General features: G+C 34.9%; 1 protein-coding gene across 16 annotated transcripts in view; it reads right to left on the bottom strand.

Annotated features, from left to right (window-relative positions):
• HERC1 (HECT and RLD domain containing E3 ubiquitin protein ligase family member 1) overlaps nucleotides 1-18,920 on the bottom strand; it is a 163,095-nt gene that overhangs the window by 121,268 nt on the left and 22,907 nt on the right. For all 16 annotated transcript variants that reach the window (XM_039865348.1, XM_039865346.1, XM_039865356.1 and 13 more), the window contains 2 exons: nucleotides 7,572-8,527; nucleotides 4,936-5,031 (listed from right to left, as the gene is read on the bottom strand). In XM_039865348.1, the coding sequence (XP_039721282.1) occupies nucleotides 4,936-5,031; nucleotides 7,572-8,501 (1,026 nt within the window). In that variant the 5' untranslated portion in view covers nucleotides 8,502-8,527. The remainder of the gene's footprint in view (nucleotides 1-4,935; nucleotides 5,032-7,571; nucleotides 8,528-18,920) is intronic.

Genomic DNA, 18,920 nt, shown 5'->3' with positions numbered 1-18,920 from the left:
AGAAAAACAAAGCTTAAAAAACCACTGATAATCCCATCACCTTAATACATCACCTTAATACAATAAATGTTATCTTTTTTTAATATATGTCCTTCTAGAATTTTGCATATACATGTTCTTAGGCCAGTTACCCTAACCAAGGAATAAATCTATATGAGAGTACAAGTCTCACTGAGTCCACACCAATAATAAGTATTGTGCTTTTAATTATTTTGCCAACTTAAGAGGGGAAAAGAGGATGCATTATTTTAACTTCACATATCCTTATTATGAACAGAACTAAAGTTTTTAGAACTAAAGTGCACTAATTTCTGCACACTTATTTATTAGAGCTTAATGGGTTTTTTTATTGACTTGTATGAACTCCATATAATAAAGATATTAACTTTAACTATAACTGTGGTCAATATGTTGTCTGCCTTTTAGGTTTTTTGCTGAATCAAATAAAACAATAAAAGGGGAATCTTCAAAAGTCAGTGTATTGGATTACCAGCCTATTAAATGGGAGAGGATCAAGTAATTTTAGTCGAATTCTTTAAATAGTATCCAAAACAATATAATGTTAGACAAATATTTTCCAGTGAACATAAGGACAGTTTTAAGAACATACAAAATACGCATAAGTGAAGGCTACTAGTCCCTAATAAAAGATCTGAAATTTCGCTAGAGACAAATGGAGGACAGTTAGAATTTTTTATCTAAAAACTATTACTGTAATAGGACATAAGGAAAATCAGAACCCTCTGATCCCCCCAAAAGGAGGAGGGAGGCAGGAAAAAAATCTGTTCACAGAGCTTAGAAATATGTGTTTTGAAAGCAACTAGGGAGTGGGTAGGATTTGGGAAAGATGACAAAAGCAAGAGCAATGTAGTTTTCTAAACACTCTGACTCACTATACAGAGCAACTAGAAGGCAAAACTCCAAACCAATGCTTAACATTCAAAATAAAACCGGGCAACGAGGTAGCACCAATAATTCCAATATAAGCAGATGCAGACAAACCACCACCAAACACAAAATCTGCACGGTAATGACATCTGTGCAGGTGAAAGCAATAGTGTCTGACAGACCTCAGAACAGGAAAAACCCAAAACAGCCAATCAGGTATTCACTGGAAAGAAGAGTGAACCAACCTAAGAACAGCAGTTGCAACTGGGAAGATCTCTGCCCTCTCTGAGAGCGGCTAAGTAAGTACAAGGAATCCATCATGCGAAGTTCAAAAGAAACTAGAGTAATCTAAAAGAAGGATTGCTCTTGTGTACTCTTGACATTGGCAAGCCAGATTCCCTTAAAGGACAGAGCATCTACACTAGGAAGAAACTGCTAGGAATGGAATAAAAATCGAGCAGAATACAGACAACAGAGAGGAAAGATTGAGGGCAAGATAAAAGTTGGGGAGAGAAACACATTAGAAAACCACCATCTTTTTTTAACATTACATAAAAATTGTAGAGGGAGGGAGTCTGTGGAGTTAGAAAAGATATCCTGAATCTCATCCCATTCTAAAAGTTCAGGAAAACAAATTTTGCATAAAAATAAGCAACAGAAAAGCGTTAAGGTCAAACTCCATCTGAAGTTACTATTAGAAAAAAGAAGGGAAAGAGGCAGAATAACATTCCTACAATAAAAGCATTCCAGGAAGGAAATGCCCGCAAAACAAGTTAAACTAACTTATTTCAAAGCAAGCTAAAGGGATTAAGAAAATGATATAAAATATGACAGAAAAACACAAATCTGAAACAGAAACACTGAAAAATGAGGTAACAGAACTCAAGAATTAAAAATTTAAAAAATTTTCAGAAATGAAGACTAAACTAGGAGAAATCCAAGGATTAATAAATTTAGTAGATACCTCAAAAGCAACAAACAATTTTTTAAAAATTTAAAAATAAAGATATAAAAAGTATTCAAGAAAAACTGACATACTAGTTAGGCAAGTATCCAACATACAGATAATAAGGGTCCTTAAAGAAGAGAATGAAAAGAATAAAAAGAATAAGAATAATACTAAAATTATAATTCAGGAAAACTTTCCTGAAATAAAAAAGATTTGAAACTACATATTGAAATTCTCACATCTCAGAATATCAATCCAGAATAAATAATATCAAGATATATTTTAGTAAAATTACTGATCTTTAAAGAAAACAAGATCCTTCAGGCTTCTCAGCAAAACAAGCATATGACTCATATGAGAAAGAAAATCAGATTATCTTCAGACTTTGGCAGCAAATGTTTATGCAAGAAGAAAATGGATGAACATATTTAAGATGCAGAAGAAAATGTGAGCCAAAAATTTTATATTCTCAAAACTGACTTCAAGTATAAAGAACACAGCAATTATTAACATGAAAAAACTAAGAGAATCTTGTTCCTATGAGCGTTTATTGAAAAATAAAGAATGAGTTTTAGACAATCCCCCCTTAAAAAAAGGACATCAACACAGAAACTGGGAGTGAACATTAAATATGTAGTTATTTGCAGAACTAAAACTAAATGAGGATTAAAATACAGAGTATATATGCTCTATGTAGATATAATACAACTATAAAAAATGGGAAGAACATATGTAAAGATTATTATCAGTAATCATACAGTGGTAATATTTGTCTTATTTTAGGACTACTGTTTGTGTGTGTATAATATGTGATTAAAACAAATAAGTAATCAGAGGATATTCTAATTCTATCAGCCTTGTATCTTTGAGAATAGCGTTCTTAGTTTAGAAGGAGATATAAATGTAATGTACAAAAGGTTAAGTAAAACTTCTATAGCCCTGAAATTGAAATTATCAGTATCAACTTGAGAATAATTTTAGATTTAAACTTCATGCACGCACACACACACACACTCTTAGCTCTGTCCACTATAAAAACCTAAAAACGATATCAACTCAGCAGCAGTGAGCATATTTAGCACCCTGATTGTGGTCCTGAAATACTATTTCCCACTAAAAGAAACCAAGGCTTTTTGTAAAAATAGCTAGTAGGTTCCAGATCTGGGGCAAGAAATGTACAAGATGAGTCTGGAACAATTTGATGTGTCAGAGAGCAAAGAAACTATCAAAGAAACTATCAAAATAACTAAAGAACCACCCTGAAGAGGTGACTACCCTGAAAGACTCTTGGACAAAGATGAAATAATACGAGCTTCACTACAGATAATAATTCAATGTATTGAAAGTCAAATAGGTTTAAATCTATCAGTTCATAATGATATTTTTCAAATGAAATCAATTGGTTAAGTTTAGAAGAGGGCAGGAGACCAATTCATTAAACTGAAATCTAGTAAATAAAATTTAATGTTAAAAAAAACAGGTGGGGGAAGTCAAGCATTTATTCTACCTTTTCTATGTGAAATGTAGCAGAGTAACTAGTCAATAAAGAAATCATCTCTTTATAAAAACTTTCTAATTAGTAAATGTAAGAGAAATGATAGAATATCACCACTGCAATCAACCACAAATGAATGAAAAGATCTAGTCATTAAGCATCAAGGGCTGCTAAAACTACGAAAAGAGAGACAATCGTATAGAATCTGCTGGAAGATCACAGCACCATGTTTAGTCTTGCCAAAGTGATCAAACCTAAGACTGATCAAGTCTCTGGATCCACCTGCCAATTTGCAGGAAATACACAGAACGTATTGAACTAGATTATGAGTAATCGATCAGCAAAATCCACATTGTGGGCAATACTATGGCCTAAAAAACCCAGGTTCCTGAACAAATACATTGAAAAAAGGAAAAAATGGAAGGGAACCATTTAGATTAAGAGATTCAAGATTTACCTTTTATTTTAATGAGCAAGATTGAACTACAGTGTCTAGGGATGCATACCTGTGTGACACAACTATAAAAAAAATCAAGGAAGTGATTACAGATAGTCCCCAACTTACAATGGCTTAACTTACAGTTTTTGACTTTAAAATGGTGCAAAAGCAATACACTTAATAAACCACATGAGATATTCAACATTTTATTATAAAATAGGCTTGGTGCTTAATTGTAGGCTAATGTAAGTGTTCTAAGCACGTTTAAGGTAGGCTAGGCTAAGCTATGATGTTTGGCAGGGTAAGTACATTAAGTGCATTTCTACTTAAAAATGTTTTAAATTTACAATGACTTTATTGGGATATAACTCCATCGTAAATTGAGAGGCATCTGAATTCGAAAAGTTAGGATAGTGGTTACTAAGGGGAAGAGGAAAAGGGTTATGGCTAGGAAGTAAAAGGGCTTCTAGAGTAGCTACGAAATTTTATTTCTTTACTTGGGTACAGATTAGAAGGATATTTTATTTTCCCCTTCTTTAATCCCCACCCCCCGCCCCAACTTCCACCTCTGACCTATGGATATTGCCATTTCCCCTTAAGAACTGGCTCTCTGAAGGCAGGGCATCTCCTCTCACACACTCGCAGCATGCCCATGGGGCCTGCTGTACCCCTGGGGCCTGGCGCACCCAGCATACCCAGGGGGCCTGGCACACCTGGGGCCTGGCACACCCAGGATGACACACCCAGGGTATGGTCTGTGGCTCTACCTGGGGCATAAACCCAGGACCTTCTGCATGTAAAGCAGACGTGCTAACCACTACACGATGGAGCCAACCCTAGAAGAATATTTTTTTAATGATAATTCATTAAACCATACATTTGTTTGTACGTCTTTCCATATCTGTTTTATTTAATAATATTTTTAAAAATAGTTACCTATACATGATATAAAGTTCAAAATAAATAAAAGGGTATACATTGAAAAGTATGCCTCCCCGTCCGTGAAGCCAGAAACTCCAGCTCCACTTTCTAGAGGCAACCACTGATGTCACTTTCTTTTTGCATCCTTTCTAGCGACTGAATGGTTTTTTTAAAGGAATAAATACATGCTATAGCATTTTAACACACGTAATTTTTAAGGTAAAAGCCATGATTATTACATACCTCTTCAAAGAGACACAAAGCTGCTTCATAGAGTGAGCACAAGCCATCAGACGTTCTGGTTGGCTCCCTCCACTGACTCCGATCAGCAGATGAACCCTAGAATTAAAACATTGTGGGATACATTTTTGAAAGAAGTGAGACATATGTATTGAAATCACTTAAATAGACCAGAAAATTTGAGGAACTGTTTATATTATGATCATGTATATTGAGATCAAATCTGAACATCAGGTCATGAAACCAACTTTTACATCTATCTAAGTGTTATAAAAGATATGGCTATAAAGTAGAAGAGTAAATTAAGTGCCAATCTCTCACTGATCACATTAAAAAGCGATTTATTTCTAAGAGTCACAGGGTTTGACCCAGAAACAGTCAAGGAGGCAAAATTTTGTCAATTACACACTCTTTGGGTGGTCAATATCCAGTAAATGGGGTCCCAAGAAATATTCTACTACCCTGGGGTTTCCTTGCCCATCGGTCCCCAAGGTTACAGGCAAGGAGAACATCCAACTTGAGTAATGACCCTAACCAGAACAGAAAGGTTAGTCCTCCTCCTCCCTTGTCCCAGGTATTGGGGAACAGTAAATAAAAGAAGCCAATAAAGGAATGAGATTGCTAATTTAAGTTAATAAATGAAGATTAAAACATTTACATATGTAGGTAGGTAAGTATTTACTATAAAGAATTCTTAAGCTTATAGCATCAATGTAAACAGCCAAATATGCATATGAACCTATTTCCAACATGCTAAAAGACAATGTGGCTAAATAGATACTGAGGAAAGCAATCTAGTTTCCTGGGGTACCCTCTTCCCACTAAGGGATAAGGACTCAGAAGATAAGGTGGAGAAGAGGTCTCTAACTCAGGGTATTTAATATTTTAAGAAGGAAACTACATCATGGGCAAACATATAATCACATAATTAGATTGTGCAATAATTAATGTTTTCTTTGTAACAAAGCAATGCAAAATAAATAGACTGTAAAATGAAGAATTAAATGACTCCTCCAGAAATACTAACATATGACCATTAATAGCAACATTATTTCAGGTCATTAAATGGCATTACATATTTGCGAAGATTGTAAATTTAGAGAACATTACCAGAAAGTATTAAGGATCAGAAAATAAAATTAGAAAAATAGATGTTCAAGTAAGTGGGTTCAAATATTGAATAAGAAAACAGAAAAAAGCCTACTTGCCTCTGATAGCTGTTCCCTCACACCTCTCTTACTTTGACCATTGCACCTCTAGCACCAGGTTTCCACTTCATGTAAAGATCACAGGGCCCTTCCCAACACTTCGTATTCCAAAGTACTGCATACTTTTCTTGTCTTAATTTTATTTAATATTAAGAAATTCGAATTTCATAGATCTTATCATTTAAAATCTCCAAGTACTAATTTACAGTAATTTGTAAAAAAAAAAAAAAAATGACCCAGTATTTGCCATTAAGATCACAAATGCAAAATGTAAACCAGGTGAAAATTAAATGCCCTGGTTTGAAAATAAATTCAATATAATTGTTTTTATGAAACATTCTTGTCAATCCAAGAGCCCTCAACTTGTTTAAAGGAAAAATGTCTTGAAATATACATACGTATTCATAAGTAGTATTTTCAGTTATTTTAATTAAATTTGTTAATTGATATTTGGTAATAAAAGACACCAAAAAGACTAACAATGTAACCTAACTGAAATAGTTTATAAACATTTCAATCTTTATATGCTAACTTTGTATACTTAATTTGAATTTTTATTTCTAGTTTTCACAAAGGCATTATATTTCAGTCTTAGACTCTCTTGAAATTATCATATACTATATTTTATTATTTATTCTTTAATATGGTACCCAAGGTTACTTTCTCTATGAAAGTAAAGCAATTAATTTCCTCCAGGAACAATACACTCTTTCCACGGATCTTTGCTTATTAGCTCATTACTCCCTTCTATTCAAGTCTCTGCTAAAATATCACAATTCAGAGTCCTTCCCTGAGCACATTAACTAAAACAGCACACTTTACCCTCCCCACTCTCTGCCCCAAGCCTATCATTTTCTATGATAGGCTCTCTTTCCCTCCCTAATTTTAGGACTTCTCACTATGTGAAATCGTGTATTTATTATCTGGTTCCCTTACTAGGCTGTTAGCTCCATGGGGAAGAAATTGTATTTTTCTCTGCTGTATCCCTAGGGACTAGAATAACACTTGGCATATAGTAAATACTTAATAAAAATTGAGAAGGATGAAATTAGAGATTTTTTTCAAAAGACCTCCACATTCACTAGCCAAGGCCCCATTTTTACATATAAGTTTACCACTACATAGAAAAGTTAGATGAATTTCCCAAGTTCACATAAGAAGCCATAAAACTATAATCCTGATTCCTGATCCAGTGGTCTATCTACACCTGATAGAGTGGATACTGACTTCTGATCCACTATACCAATTAGCCTGTCCTTGAATTACATATTCACATCAACATGTATAAAAATTTCTTCAGAGTATAAAATATTTAACTAACCCAACAATCACCAGTAAAACTCTCAAATCATTCACTATTAACGCAAATTTATTAAGAGCTGAGTTGACTTTTCCCAAAATTGTTAGATAATAGAGATTTGTAATACATACCAAAGAACGCCTCATCTGCATTAATATCATCATAAAGCAGTCAAAGCTGATCATTCCTTCCTGGCTTGATAGTAATTTGCTTTTCTCCATGGAATTTACAACTGCTGAAGCCCCCAAAGCCATTTCTATCCATTCAAGAAGATATCGCAAAGAACCTCGCTGAGCTGCTAAACCAAGCAGCAACTCAGAAGCTAATCTACGACCTAAAGTGTCTGCCCCAGAATTGGGAATAGTTACTCCTTTAAGAAATGTTGTTACTTGTGATAAGCAGTCCAAGCCCATAGGAGGAATCTTGCTTTCATTTGCTAAAGATAATGGTGGCAAAGAGCTCACAACTTCAATTGCAGTATGAATAACATCGTTGCAAAGACTGAGACCGGGTCCCGACACAGGCATCATCCAACTTTGTCTTAGAAGTGCAAATAATAAACTTAGACCAGTTCGAACGCCCATTTCTATAAGTGCATCAGTGCTTGACCGGGGTCGTTCGCTAACAGAATGGACATCTGCTGAACCAGAGCTGCTCTCTGGAGAATGCTGTTGCTGTTTCACTTTGCCTTTGTCGTGGTATTTATTAGAAAGTGCATAAAAAACACGCTGGAGTACAAGCAGTCGTTTTCGAAGTGCCCCAGCAAATGGGGAATCTGAACATACCATCTTCGCTAGTGCTAGCTGGCTGCTAAGAAGGGCATCCAAATAGTGGTCCTGTTCATCACTTGAAAGAGACTCACGTTCAAAGTCTGGCAACTGTGGTCCTTTGAGGCACAAAACTTGTTGGGGCAAAGGTACTACTTCCTTATTGCTGACCAGTTTAGAATATAGAACAGCAACTCCCTCTCTTGTAGCAATAGATTCACTGTCCTCTGTAATCCAGGAGCTGTTGAGGTGTTCAAGCCATTTCAGTTTCACTGGCGGAACCATAGTTGCCATGTTGATTTACTCTTTAGCCATTAGTTCTATCAAGAGAGAAGAAAAAAAAGTCAAAAACTTATATAGGTGATTCATAAAATGTTTCTAAACTTCCACCTTACATTACAATTAGTGATTTCAAACTGTTAAAACACAAAATCTGGTCTTTAGTTAACAGTAATGTACCATGGTTATGTAAGATGTTAATTTTACAGGGAAATGGATGAAGGGCATATGGGAACTCTGTACTATCTTTGCAACTTTTGTGTAAATTTAAAAGTCTCCCAAAATAAAAAGTTTATTTTAAAAATTAGCGATTTGTATACCCTTTTCTCTTCAGGTTCTAGTTCCACTCTCAGTACAACAGTGGGTTCTAAATGCTGACAAATCCCAAATTTCTATTTCCAACTCACACCTCCTTCCTGAACTCCAAACTCATATATATATCTAATACACACACACACACACACACACACACGCACACACAATCTGCCCACTTGACTGCTCCATATAGATAGGTATCTAATACGCATCTCAAAGTCAATATATTCAAAAATGAATTCCTAACCTAATCCAACACTATCACCACCCCCTCCCAAACCTGTTCTTCCTGTAGATTTCCACATTTCAATAAATGGCAACTCTATCATTCTAGTTCTTTTGACCAAAAACCTGAAGAGTCATCATTGATTCCTCCCTCTCTTATATTCCAAATTCAATTAGTCAGCTCTACTTTCAAAAAGTATCAAGAAGCCAAATAATTCTCACCCCCACCATTGCTAAAACTCTGGTCCAAGCCATCAGCTCTTGGATCACTGAAGAAGACTTCTTACTGGTCTCCCTGGACGTATTAAGGAACCACAACGACTCCAAAAGGGCAGAAATGATTTTGTATATTGTGTTTACTGCTGTATTCCAGCCCATAGTAAGTGCTTGGTAAGTATTCATTGAAAAAAAATGTACTTAAAAAAAGTACTTAAAAGTCCTCTAGGATATTCACAAACATATATCTCACAAAGGACCAGCATCCAAGATACATTAGGAACTCCTACAATTCAATAATAAAAAGGACAATGTAATTTTTAAATGAAACTTCACGAGATATATGAATGATCAATAAGCACAAGAAAAGTAGTCAACATCATTATTACCCAGAAAAATACAAATGAAAAACATAAAGATATATACTATTACACATTCAAAAGTACAGCTAAAATAAATGGCTAACGACACCAAAAGTAAGCAAAGATGTAGAATGAGAACTCTTATAAATCTCTGTGTAAAAAGAAACAATCACTTTAGAAAGATGTCCAGTAGTTTCTTACAAAATTAAACATAAATCTACTCAATGAACCAAAATTCCTCTCCTAGGGATTTACGCAAACTAAAACATATGTCCATAAAAAGGCTTAAATCAATGTAGTGGTTGCCCCTAGAAGGTGAGGGCATAAATAGACTGGGAAGGGACATGAAGGAACTTCTTGAGGTGATGGTAACACTGGATTAAAAGATGTATGCATTTGTCAAAACTTAGTGAATATACCCTTAAGATTTTTAAATTTCATTGTATGTAAATTTTACTTCAATAAACACTGAACCCCAGTTGATACGCATACTGAAGTATATTTAGGGGTAAGTATACTGATGTCTGTAATTTATTTTGAAATGCATCAAAAAGTAAAATGCATTGATATCTGTGTGTGTAAAGATATAGATAGATATGTGATAAAACAAGTATAGTAAAATATTAATGGTAGAATCTCAGTGGTGAGTATATTTCTGTTCATTTTAAAATCTTTTCAACTTTGCTGTATGTTTGAAAAATTTCTTCATAAAATATTGCAGGAGAGGTTAGGACTAAGTCCTACCTTTTAAGCTAGTCCCCAGAATGGCAGTCATAACAGCTGGTAGTAGAGAAAGATCCTGAAACACTGAGTGGCATTTTATTTTCATGATATAGATAGATCTTCAAGAAAGAACTCCAGTGTTAGAGAACCCAGACTAATTAAAAGGAGTTTCCTGTTTCTCAATATGCCCTGTTAAGTTATAAATATAAATTTGATGACACTTCCCTTCTCAAGCTTGATTACTATGCTTAATTTATCTTTATTAGATATTTGGAAAGTTTGTATTTGAGAAAGGGAAAAACACAAGCCTTCTCCCCCTTCATTAAGTAGTTCTTAAATATTGTGCAGAAGATATAAAAGTACCTTATTTATCTCCATCCCTGAAAGCCATAGATAATTCTGCTTTGTTTTTTTAATTTTGCTAGTTCGATAGCTATAAAGGGACATGTTGTTGCTCTAACTTGAATTTCCTTGATTACTAATAAATCTGAACATCTTATGTTTATTGATTATTTGGATATACTCTACTAAAAAATACTTATTCATGTCTTTCTAATCATGTATTTTTCTACTGGGTTATCATTCTTGTCAATTTATAAAAAGTTTTTATACTTTATCATTGTCCTCAACATTGCAAATATTTCTTCTATCCTCTGCATACACACACATCTTTTCTTTTATAGCTTCTGCTTTCTATTCTCGGTTAAAAGAGCATCCCTCCACCTTCGCACTCAGATTACAGATCATACAGGTATCCACCTAGATTTTCTTACACATGAGTCTTTAATGTACCTGGAATTTTAGTAACTCCTACATGGTATAAAACTGGATTCCAATTTTATTTCCAGGTGGATGGCTAGTTGTGCCATCAACAATTATTAAGTAATCCAAGACTTCCAAGACAGCTGAGGACAATGGCAGTTGCATAACTATCTCCCCAAATTTATTTCTAAACGATAAGAAGAAAAAGAAATTCTACATAAAACTACCCCTGCAGCATAATTTGAAGACACATATTGACAAAATTAAAAATAAACTGTGAATAAAAAGAGAAAAATCACCACTCTCACCTCCATCCAGGCACAAGGCTTTGTGGCAAGCAAAAGCAGACTAAAAAAAAACTGCAGAAAAGACAGAAGAGAAAGGGTAGTGAAGGGGCCTAAAGGTTATTTGGAATGACTGTCAGAAAGATTAAATCCACAATAAATCTGAAAATACTGGAAAAGTGTCCAGGCAGAACAGATTACAAGGAAGAGATTTCAAAGTATGTTTAATTTAAAGGGACGGGTATGACTTAAAGGAACACATATAATTTTAAAAGACAGGGGTGATTAAAGGAGCATTTTTTGAAATGTGTAGAGAAGGAAAAAAAAAAGACAAAAAGGAAGAGAGAAGTATCCTTTAGCAACTGGTGGTGAAGGGTAAAAGAAAAAGAGGTGAGAAATGTTCAGGGTTCTGCGAGATAAAAGAACCATAAAATTGGACACTTACAAAGCTCTTAAAACAACAACAAAGAAAACACTCTAAAGTACTTGGACTTTGCTATAGTGACATAAGAGGGTGCCATTAAATCAGGAATATTATAGAACACTCAATACCATAAAAATGAACAAGAGAAAAGTCCATACAGAGCAACTGCAGAAAATCATATAAGTGTGGGTTTATTTCTGGGCTCTCTAGTCTGTTCCACTGATCTATGTGTCTGTTTTTATTCCAGTACTATGCTGTTTTGATTACTGTAGTCTTGTAATACCATTTGATATAAGGTAGTGCGGTATCTCCAACTTTGTTCTTCTTTCTCAATGTTGCTTTGGCTACTTGAGGTCTTTTGTGGTTCCATATAAATTTTAGGATTATTTGCTCCAGTTCTGTGAAATTGCCTTTGGTATTCTGATACCAAAGGGATTGCACTGAATTGTAGATTGCTTTGGGTAGTATAGACATTTTAACAATGTTAATTCTTCCAATCCATAAGCATGGGATATACTAGGTATTTTATTCTTTTTGATGCAGTGGAAATGGGATTGTTTTCTTAATTTCTCTAATAGTTTATTAGTGTATAAAAATAGATTTTCAAATATTATTATTTAATATATTTGCTACTTAACTGAATTCACTTATTAGTTCTAATAAGTTTTTGGTGAATTCTTTAGGGTTCTCTATGTACAGCATTGTGCATCTGCAAATAATGACAGTTTTACTTCTTCCTTTCCAATTTAAATGCCTTTTATTTCCTTTTGTCTGATTGCTGTGGCTAGGACTTCCAATACAATGTTGAATAAAAGCAGTGACAAGTGGATATCCTTGTCTTGTTCCTGATCTTAAAGAAAAACTTTCAGCTTTTCACCTTTGAGTACGATGTTAGCTATGAGTTTGTCATATATGGCCTTAATTATATTGAGGTATATTCTGTTTATCCCCACATTGCTGAGAGTTTTTATCATAAATAAATGCTGGGTTTTGACAAATGCTTTTTCTCCATCTATTGATACGATCACATGATTTTTATCCTTCATTTTGTTTATGTGGTGTATCATGTTAATTGATTTGTGGATATTGAACCAGCCTTGCATCCTAGGAATAAATCCCACTCGATCATGATGTATGATTTTTTTAATGTAATGCTGAATTTGGTTTGCTAATATTTTGTTGAGGATTTCTGAATTTATGTTCATTAGAGATATTGGCCTAAAATTTTCTTTTTTTGTAATGTCTTTGGTTTTGCTATCAGGGTAATGCTGGCCTTGTAAAATGAGTTTGGGAGCCTTCTCTCCTTTTCAATATTTTTGGAATAGTTTGAGAAGGATAGGTATTAATTCTTTGTGGAATGTTTGGTAAAATTCACCTATGAAGCCATTTGGTCCAGGAATTCACCTATGAAGCCATTTGGTCCAAGCCATTTTGTTTGTCAGGAATTTTTTGACGACTGATTTGATTTGGTTAGTAGTTATCAGTCTGTTCTGGTTTTGTTTCTTCCTGATTCAACCCTGGAAGATTGAATGTTTCTGGGAATTTATCAATTTCTTCCAAGTTGTCCAATCTATTAGCATATAATTGTTGTAGTATTTCCTTAAAATCCTTTGTATTTTGTGGTGTCAGCTGTCATTTTTCCCTTTTTATTTCTGATTTTATTTATTTGGGCCCTCTCTTTTTATCTTGATGAGACTGGCTAAAGGTTTGTCAATTTTGTTTACCTTTTCAAAGAACCAGCTCTTGGTTCCATTGATCTTTTCTACTGTCTTTTTGGACTCTTTCATTTATTTCCACTCTAATCTTTATTATTTCCTTCCATCTACTCTCCTTGAACTTGGTTGTTCTTTTTCTAGTTCCTTCATATGTAAGGTTATTTGTTTGAGGTTTTTCCTGTTTCTTGAGGCAGTCTTGTATTGCTATAAATTTCCCTCTAACACTGCTTTTGTAGTCTTAAAAAAAAAAATCTGATACATGCTATAACATGGATGAATCTTGAGAGCATTATGCTAAGTGAAATATTATGCTAAGTGAAATAAGCCAGTCACAAAAAGACAAATATTGCATGACTCCACTCATATGAGGTACTTAGTGTACAGTAGTTCCCTCTTATCTACAGTTTCTATTTCCAAGGTTTCAGTTACTGGCAGTCAACTGAAGTCCAAAAATATTAAATGAAAAATTCCAAAAAGAAACAATTCATAAGTCTTAAATTACGTGCTGTTCTGAGTAGCATGATGAAATCTCACAATGTCCCACCCTGGATGTGAATCATCTCTTTGTCTAAGGTATGCACACTGTAACTGCTACCTGCCCATTAATCACTAAATAGCCCTACGGTCAGAAAGTCAATAGTTAGGTCACAATGCCTACATTCATATCACTTCATCTCATTGTACAGGCACCGTATTATCTCATATCATCACAAGATGAAGAGTTGAGTATAGTACAATAAGATATTTTGAGAGATAGCCCCATTCACACAACTTTTATTACAGTACATTGTTGTAATTATTCTATTGTATTATTAGTTATTGTTAATCTCTTATTGTGCCTAATTTATAAGTTAAATGTTATCATAGGTATGTATGCATAGGAAAAAACATAGTATACATAGGGTTCAGTACTATCCACAGTTTCAGGCATCCATTGGGGGTCTTGGAACATTTCTCCCACAGACTAGGGGAAACTATTGTAGTCAAAATCAGAGACAGAAAGTAAAATGATGGTTGCCAGGGGCTTATGGTAGGGGGAGATGGGGAGTTGATATTTTGATGGAATAGTTTCACCTTTACAAGATAAAAAGAATTATGGAGATGGACTAAGGTAATGGTTACACAACATTATGAAAGTATTTAATATCATTAGACTCTACATACAAAAATGGTTTTAAGATGGTAAATTTAATGTTATAGGTATTTTATCACAATAAAAAGTTTTTTTGAAAAAAAAAAAAGGCATATTGCATAAGGAGAAGAAAAAAAAGAAGATACTGTGAAACCAAGGCCAGATCTATGGCTCAGAAAGGTGAAAAGTTGCTTCACATAACAAAGAGAACAAAGAAACTGCTCACCCTTGGTCTGGGAGTCCACATTAAAAGTAAAGAAGCAAGCTTTGCAAGTAATACGAAGAAGCAGGAGGAGGTGTGACCACTCTCAGCTTAGAAAACCTGAATGTATCAAAGAGAACTAGTAATGCAATACTGTAGTCAATAAAGTTTGTTAGGCTGAACAAAACGCATCAAAGAAAAACATTAACAATGCCCTTACCTTTTCCCATACCACCAGCTATGTAACCCATGCTACTCCATGTCTGGTCTGTTTCTTCTATTATAGGCAAGATTTACCCTTTTCCATCTTAGAATTTTCACATACCCCAGCACGCATACTTTTGCATATGTGTATCACTCCCTAAATAACTCTCAAATTTATCCATACACCTCTATGTTCACTCGCCCATGTTACAATCATCTCTCATCTCGACCACCAAAATAATCTACTAAATGACTATCTGCATCCTCCTTTGCTTCCCAGGCCAGAGAAGTGTTTTAAAAAACAAACCTGCTTGTGTCCCTCCTTTGCTTCAAAATCCTCTGAACTATGAGATCTTATTTACTTCAAAATAATAGAAGAGGCAAGGAAAGTGGATGGGAGCATGTGGTATGATGGGAAATAGATATTTGCTCTTTGTCTAGTTTAGTCACATAGCATCTTAAACTCTTGGAATCACTGGATTAGTAAGAATAGCTTTTGTATGCTAACAAAATAAATGGTGGCTAGGGGACCCTAGATAGCTTCAAGATGGGGGCAAGTGGTCTCTAATCAAGACTAAGCCATGATTAGAGAGTTGAAATTTTCAGCCCTAGAACCCTCATCTCCAAGGTAGGGGGTGGAATAGGGGTTGAAAATTTACCTAAATCACCAATGGCCAATGATTTGACCAATGCTGAAGTAATAAAACCTCAATAAAAACCCCGAAATGACACGGTTTGTAGAGCTTCCAGAATGCCCAAGGAGGACATGGAAGCTCTTTGCACCATCCTTCCACCACCCTACCCCAATTCCTACAAATATCTTGTCCTATGCATTTCTCCATGTGGCTGTTCCTGGGTTGTAGCCTTTATAATAAATCGGTAAATACAAGTAAAGTGTTTCCCTGAGTTTGTGAGCCATTTTAGCAAATTATCAAACATGATGAGGAGGTACTGGGAACACCCAATGTATAGCCAGTTAGTTGGTCCGAAGTATAGGTGGCAACCTGGGACTTGGAATTGGCATCTGAAGTGGGGCCAATTCTGTGGGAATGAGCCCTTAAACTGAGGGATCTGTGCTAATTTCCAGTAGTTAGTGTCAAAACTGAGTTAAATTGGAAGACACCCAGTTAATTTCTGGAGAGTTGAAAAATTGGCTGGTGTGAGGGAAAACTCATACATTTGGTGTCAGAAGTGTTGTTGAGTGAAAACAGTACAAAGGGTATAAATGAAATAAAAATGCTCATGAGTTGATAACTGTTGAAACTAAATGTTGGGAAATAATCTCTCTCCCTCTCTCCCTGCATATGTGTGTATAAAATTTTTCTATAATAAAAGTTAATAAAGCATATTTAAAAGGGAGAAAACTTAAACTTTTTTTAGAAGCTTTTTGATAGTTTTACTCTAAAAAACAAAATCTCTCTTATGGCTGAGAAGGCCATGAACTAACCTCCCCTCCCGCCCCCCACCTTACTCTTCTCCCTTCTATAGCTACACCTGAGATGTTCAATTCCCAGAAGGTACCATGCTCCTTTCTACTGCAGGACCTTTGCACATGTAGTTCCCTCTATTTAGAGCCTGCCTTCTCCATCCTACCCTCTTTCACCCTATTAATGTCCAATCACAAGATTTCAGTTTAAACAACCCAGTACCAGGGACATATTAGGTACTCAATAGTTACTAGCTGAAATAAATGTCACTTCCTCATGGAAGCTATCCCTGACAGTACCCATAGGAGACCAGGTCCCTCTTAAAATGCTCACCCAGTACCCAGTACTTTACCTTCACAGCATTTTGCACAGTTTGCAATTATGTATTATTTGTGATTATTTGTTCAGTGCCTTCACAAACTAGTCTAGAAGGTCCATGACGGCAAAGACAGTTTCAAATTTGTTTATATCCCCAAGTGCCTAACAAAGGTAAAGCACATAGAAGGACCTCAATAAATATTTGCTGAATTGAATTGAACGACCTGGATCTATGTAGTTCATTATTTACACAGAATCTAATTTAAACTTACAACTGATGTAATAAAAGCACTTTATTTTTTGTTTTTTATTTTTTTTAATGAAAGTACTTTAAAAGAACTGATTCGAAGTATGGCAGTATCATAGTCGACAGACCCCATGGATTCTGTCTTCGGTCCATTTCTATCTCCTCCTTTCATTGTACATACATTTTTGGGAGTTATTCCAGCTACTTCCAAGGCTTTCACCTACTTCTCATATGCTAGATTTCAGTCCGAATTTCTCTCTCCTGGACTCTAGCCCTGAATATCCACTGCTAACATGATATACGCACACACACGTCCCAAAGGAATGTTAATTTCAACATGTTTAAAACTGAACTTGTCATTCACTATCACCCCTCCGTCACACCCACACCTACACTCAAATAAATTAATGGATTTAGAGCTTCATAAAAGAAAGAGGTCAATAAGGTTACTTCTCAAGGGCATTTCTAGAATTGGAGGAGGGACAACCCATTTACAAAGTTCTGCAACTGAAACTTAAGTACACACCGTGATCCAGCTCTCTCCACCCCTGACTCTAAGGACTTCCCTTTTAGAGGGTTTCATTAGGCTGACTCACTGACTTTTACTCATTAAACCACACAAATTATCAATGTTTAGCGACACAAAATTAAATAGCTGATAAAAAGAAAACAGGTTTTTTGTTATTATCCCTATTTAGAAAGTGAGTACACTTAGAAAAGGAAAGACATGTTGAATATGCTGGCAAGTTGTTTTGTTACATCAATAATGAGAACTAGTCAAAAAAAAAAAAAGAAGCAGACATGCTTATTCAGCAGGTAAAGAACTATAGACAAAATTAAATCAAACTAATGGGTTTTGCTTGTATTCAAGAACCACCAATTCACAATCCTGATGAACCAGCTAAATACTGGCAAAGAAAAAAAAACTGCCGTTGTTTTGTTTTGTTTTGAATTTACAGTAATGGTTAATACCACTAAAGGCCAATTGTTCTTTTTCCACTCATGGCCCAATGCACAAATCCAAATTTAATTGCATACATAAAAAACCAAATTCACCAATAAAAAGAGGGGTTGTAAAAATTATCAAAGCACTGGAAAATAAACCAAATAGCACTACCACTATCTTTCTAAAGCTGAAATAAATAAGGGAAGCTGAAAGATTTGAGTACAGGGGTAGGCTTAATAGTTACTACGAGTGAATTTATAAAATTCTGAAGCTTTCTAACATTCTCTAGGTGAACAGAACAATAACAGCAGTTAACCCTCTGAGCACTTTCTATGTGGCAGGCAATGTCTAATGCTTTACATGTATTATCTTAATAAATCTCAGAGCAACTCTAAAAACTAGGTGCTCTTATTATTCCCCTTTGCCTGGAGAAAAACAAAAAACAAAAACAAAAAAGCAGAGGCGAGAGAGACTAAGTAGTTTAACCCAAAGTCACACTGCCAGTAACTGATTTAGTAAGGATTCAAATCAAAGCATTCTGACATCCAACCCCTTATTTATCTATTTATCTATCTATCTATCTATCTATCTATCTATTTATTTATTTTTATGGTGACATTGGTTAACAAAATCCAGTAAGTTTCAGTTATATATTTTAACAGTAAGGCATATATATATATTTACACTGTGTGTTCACCTCCCATAGTTAGATTTCTTTCTGTCACCACATATTTGACCCCTAATACCCCATCTCTCTCTCCCCTCCCCCTTTCTCCCTATCCTCTGGTAACCACTAGTCTCCTGTCAATGTCCATGAGTCTCTGTCCTGTTCATTTGTTGCTTTTAAGTTAATATCTTACATATAAGTGATATTACGTGATTTTCAACTATTTCCTTCTGGCTTATTTCTCAGCATGATTATCTTGAGGTCC

Source organism: Pteropus medius, unplaced genomic scaffold (genome assembly GCF_902729225.1).
Source record: "Pteropus medius unplaced genomic scaffold, Ma_sr-lr_union100, whole genome shotgun sequence".
NCBI lineage: Eukaryota > Metazoa > Chordata > Mammalia > Chiroptera > Pteropodidae > Pteropus > Pteropus medius.
Note: the sequence above shows the minus strand (reverse complement) of the source record. Positions and strands in the feature narration are given on the sequence as shown.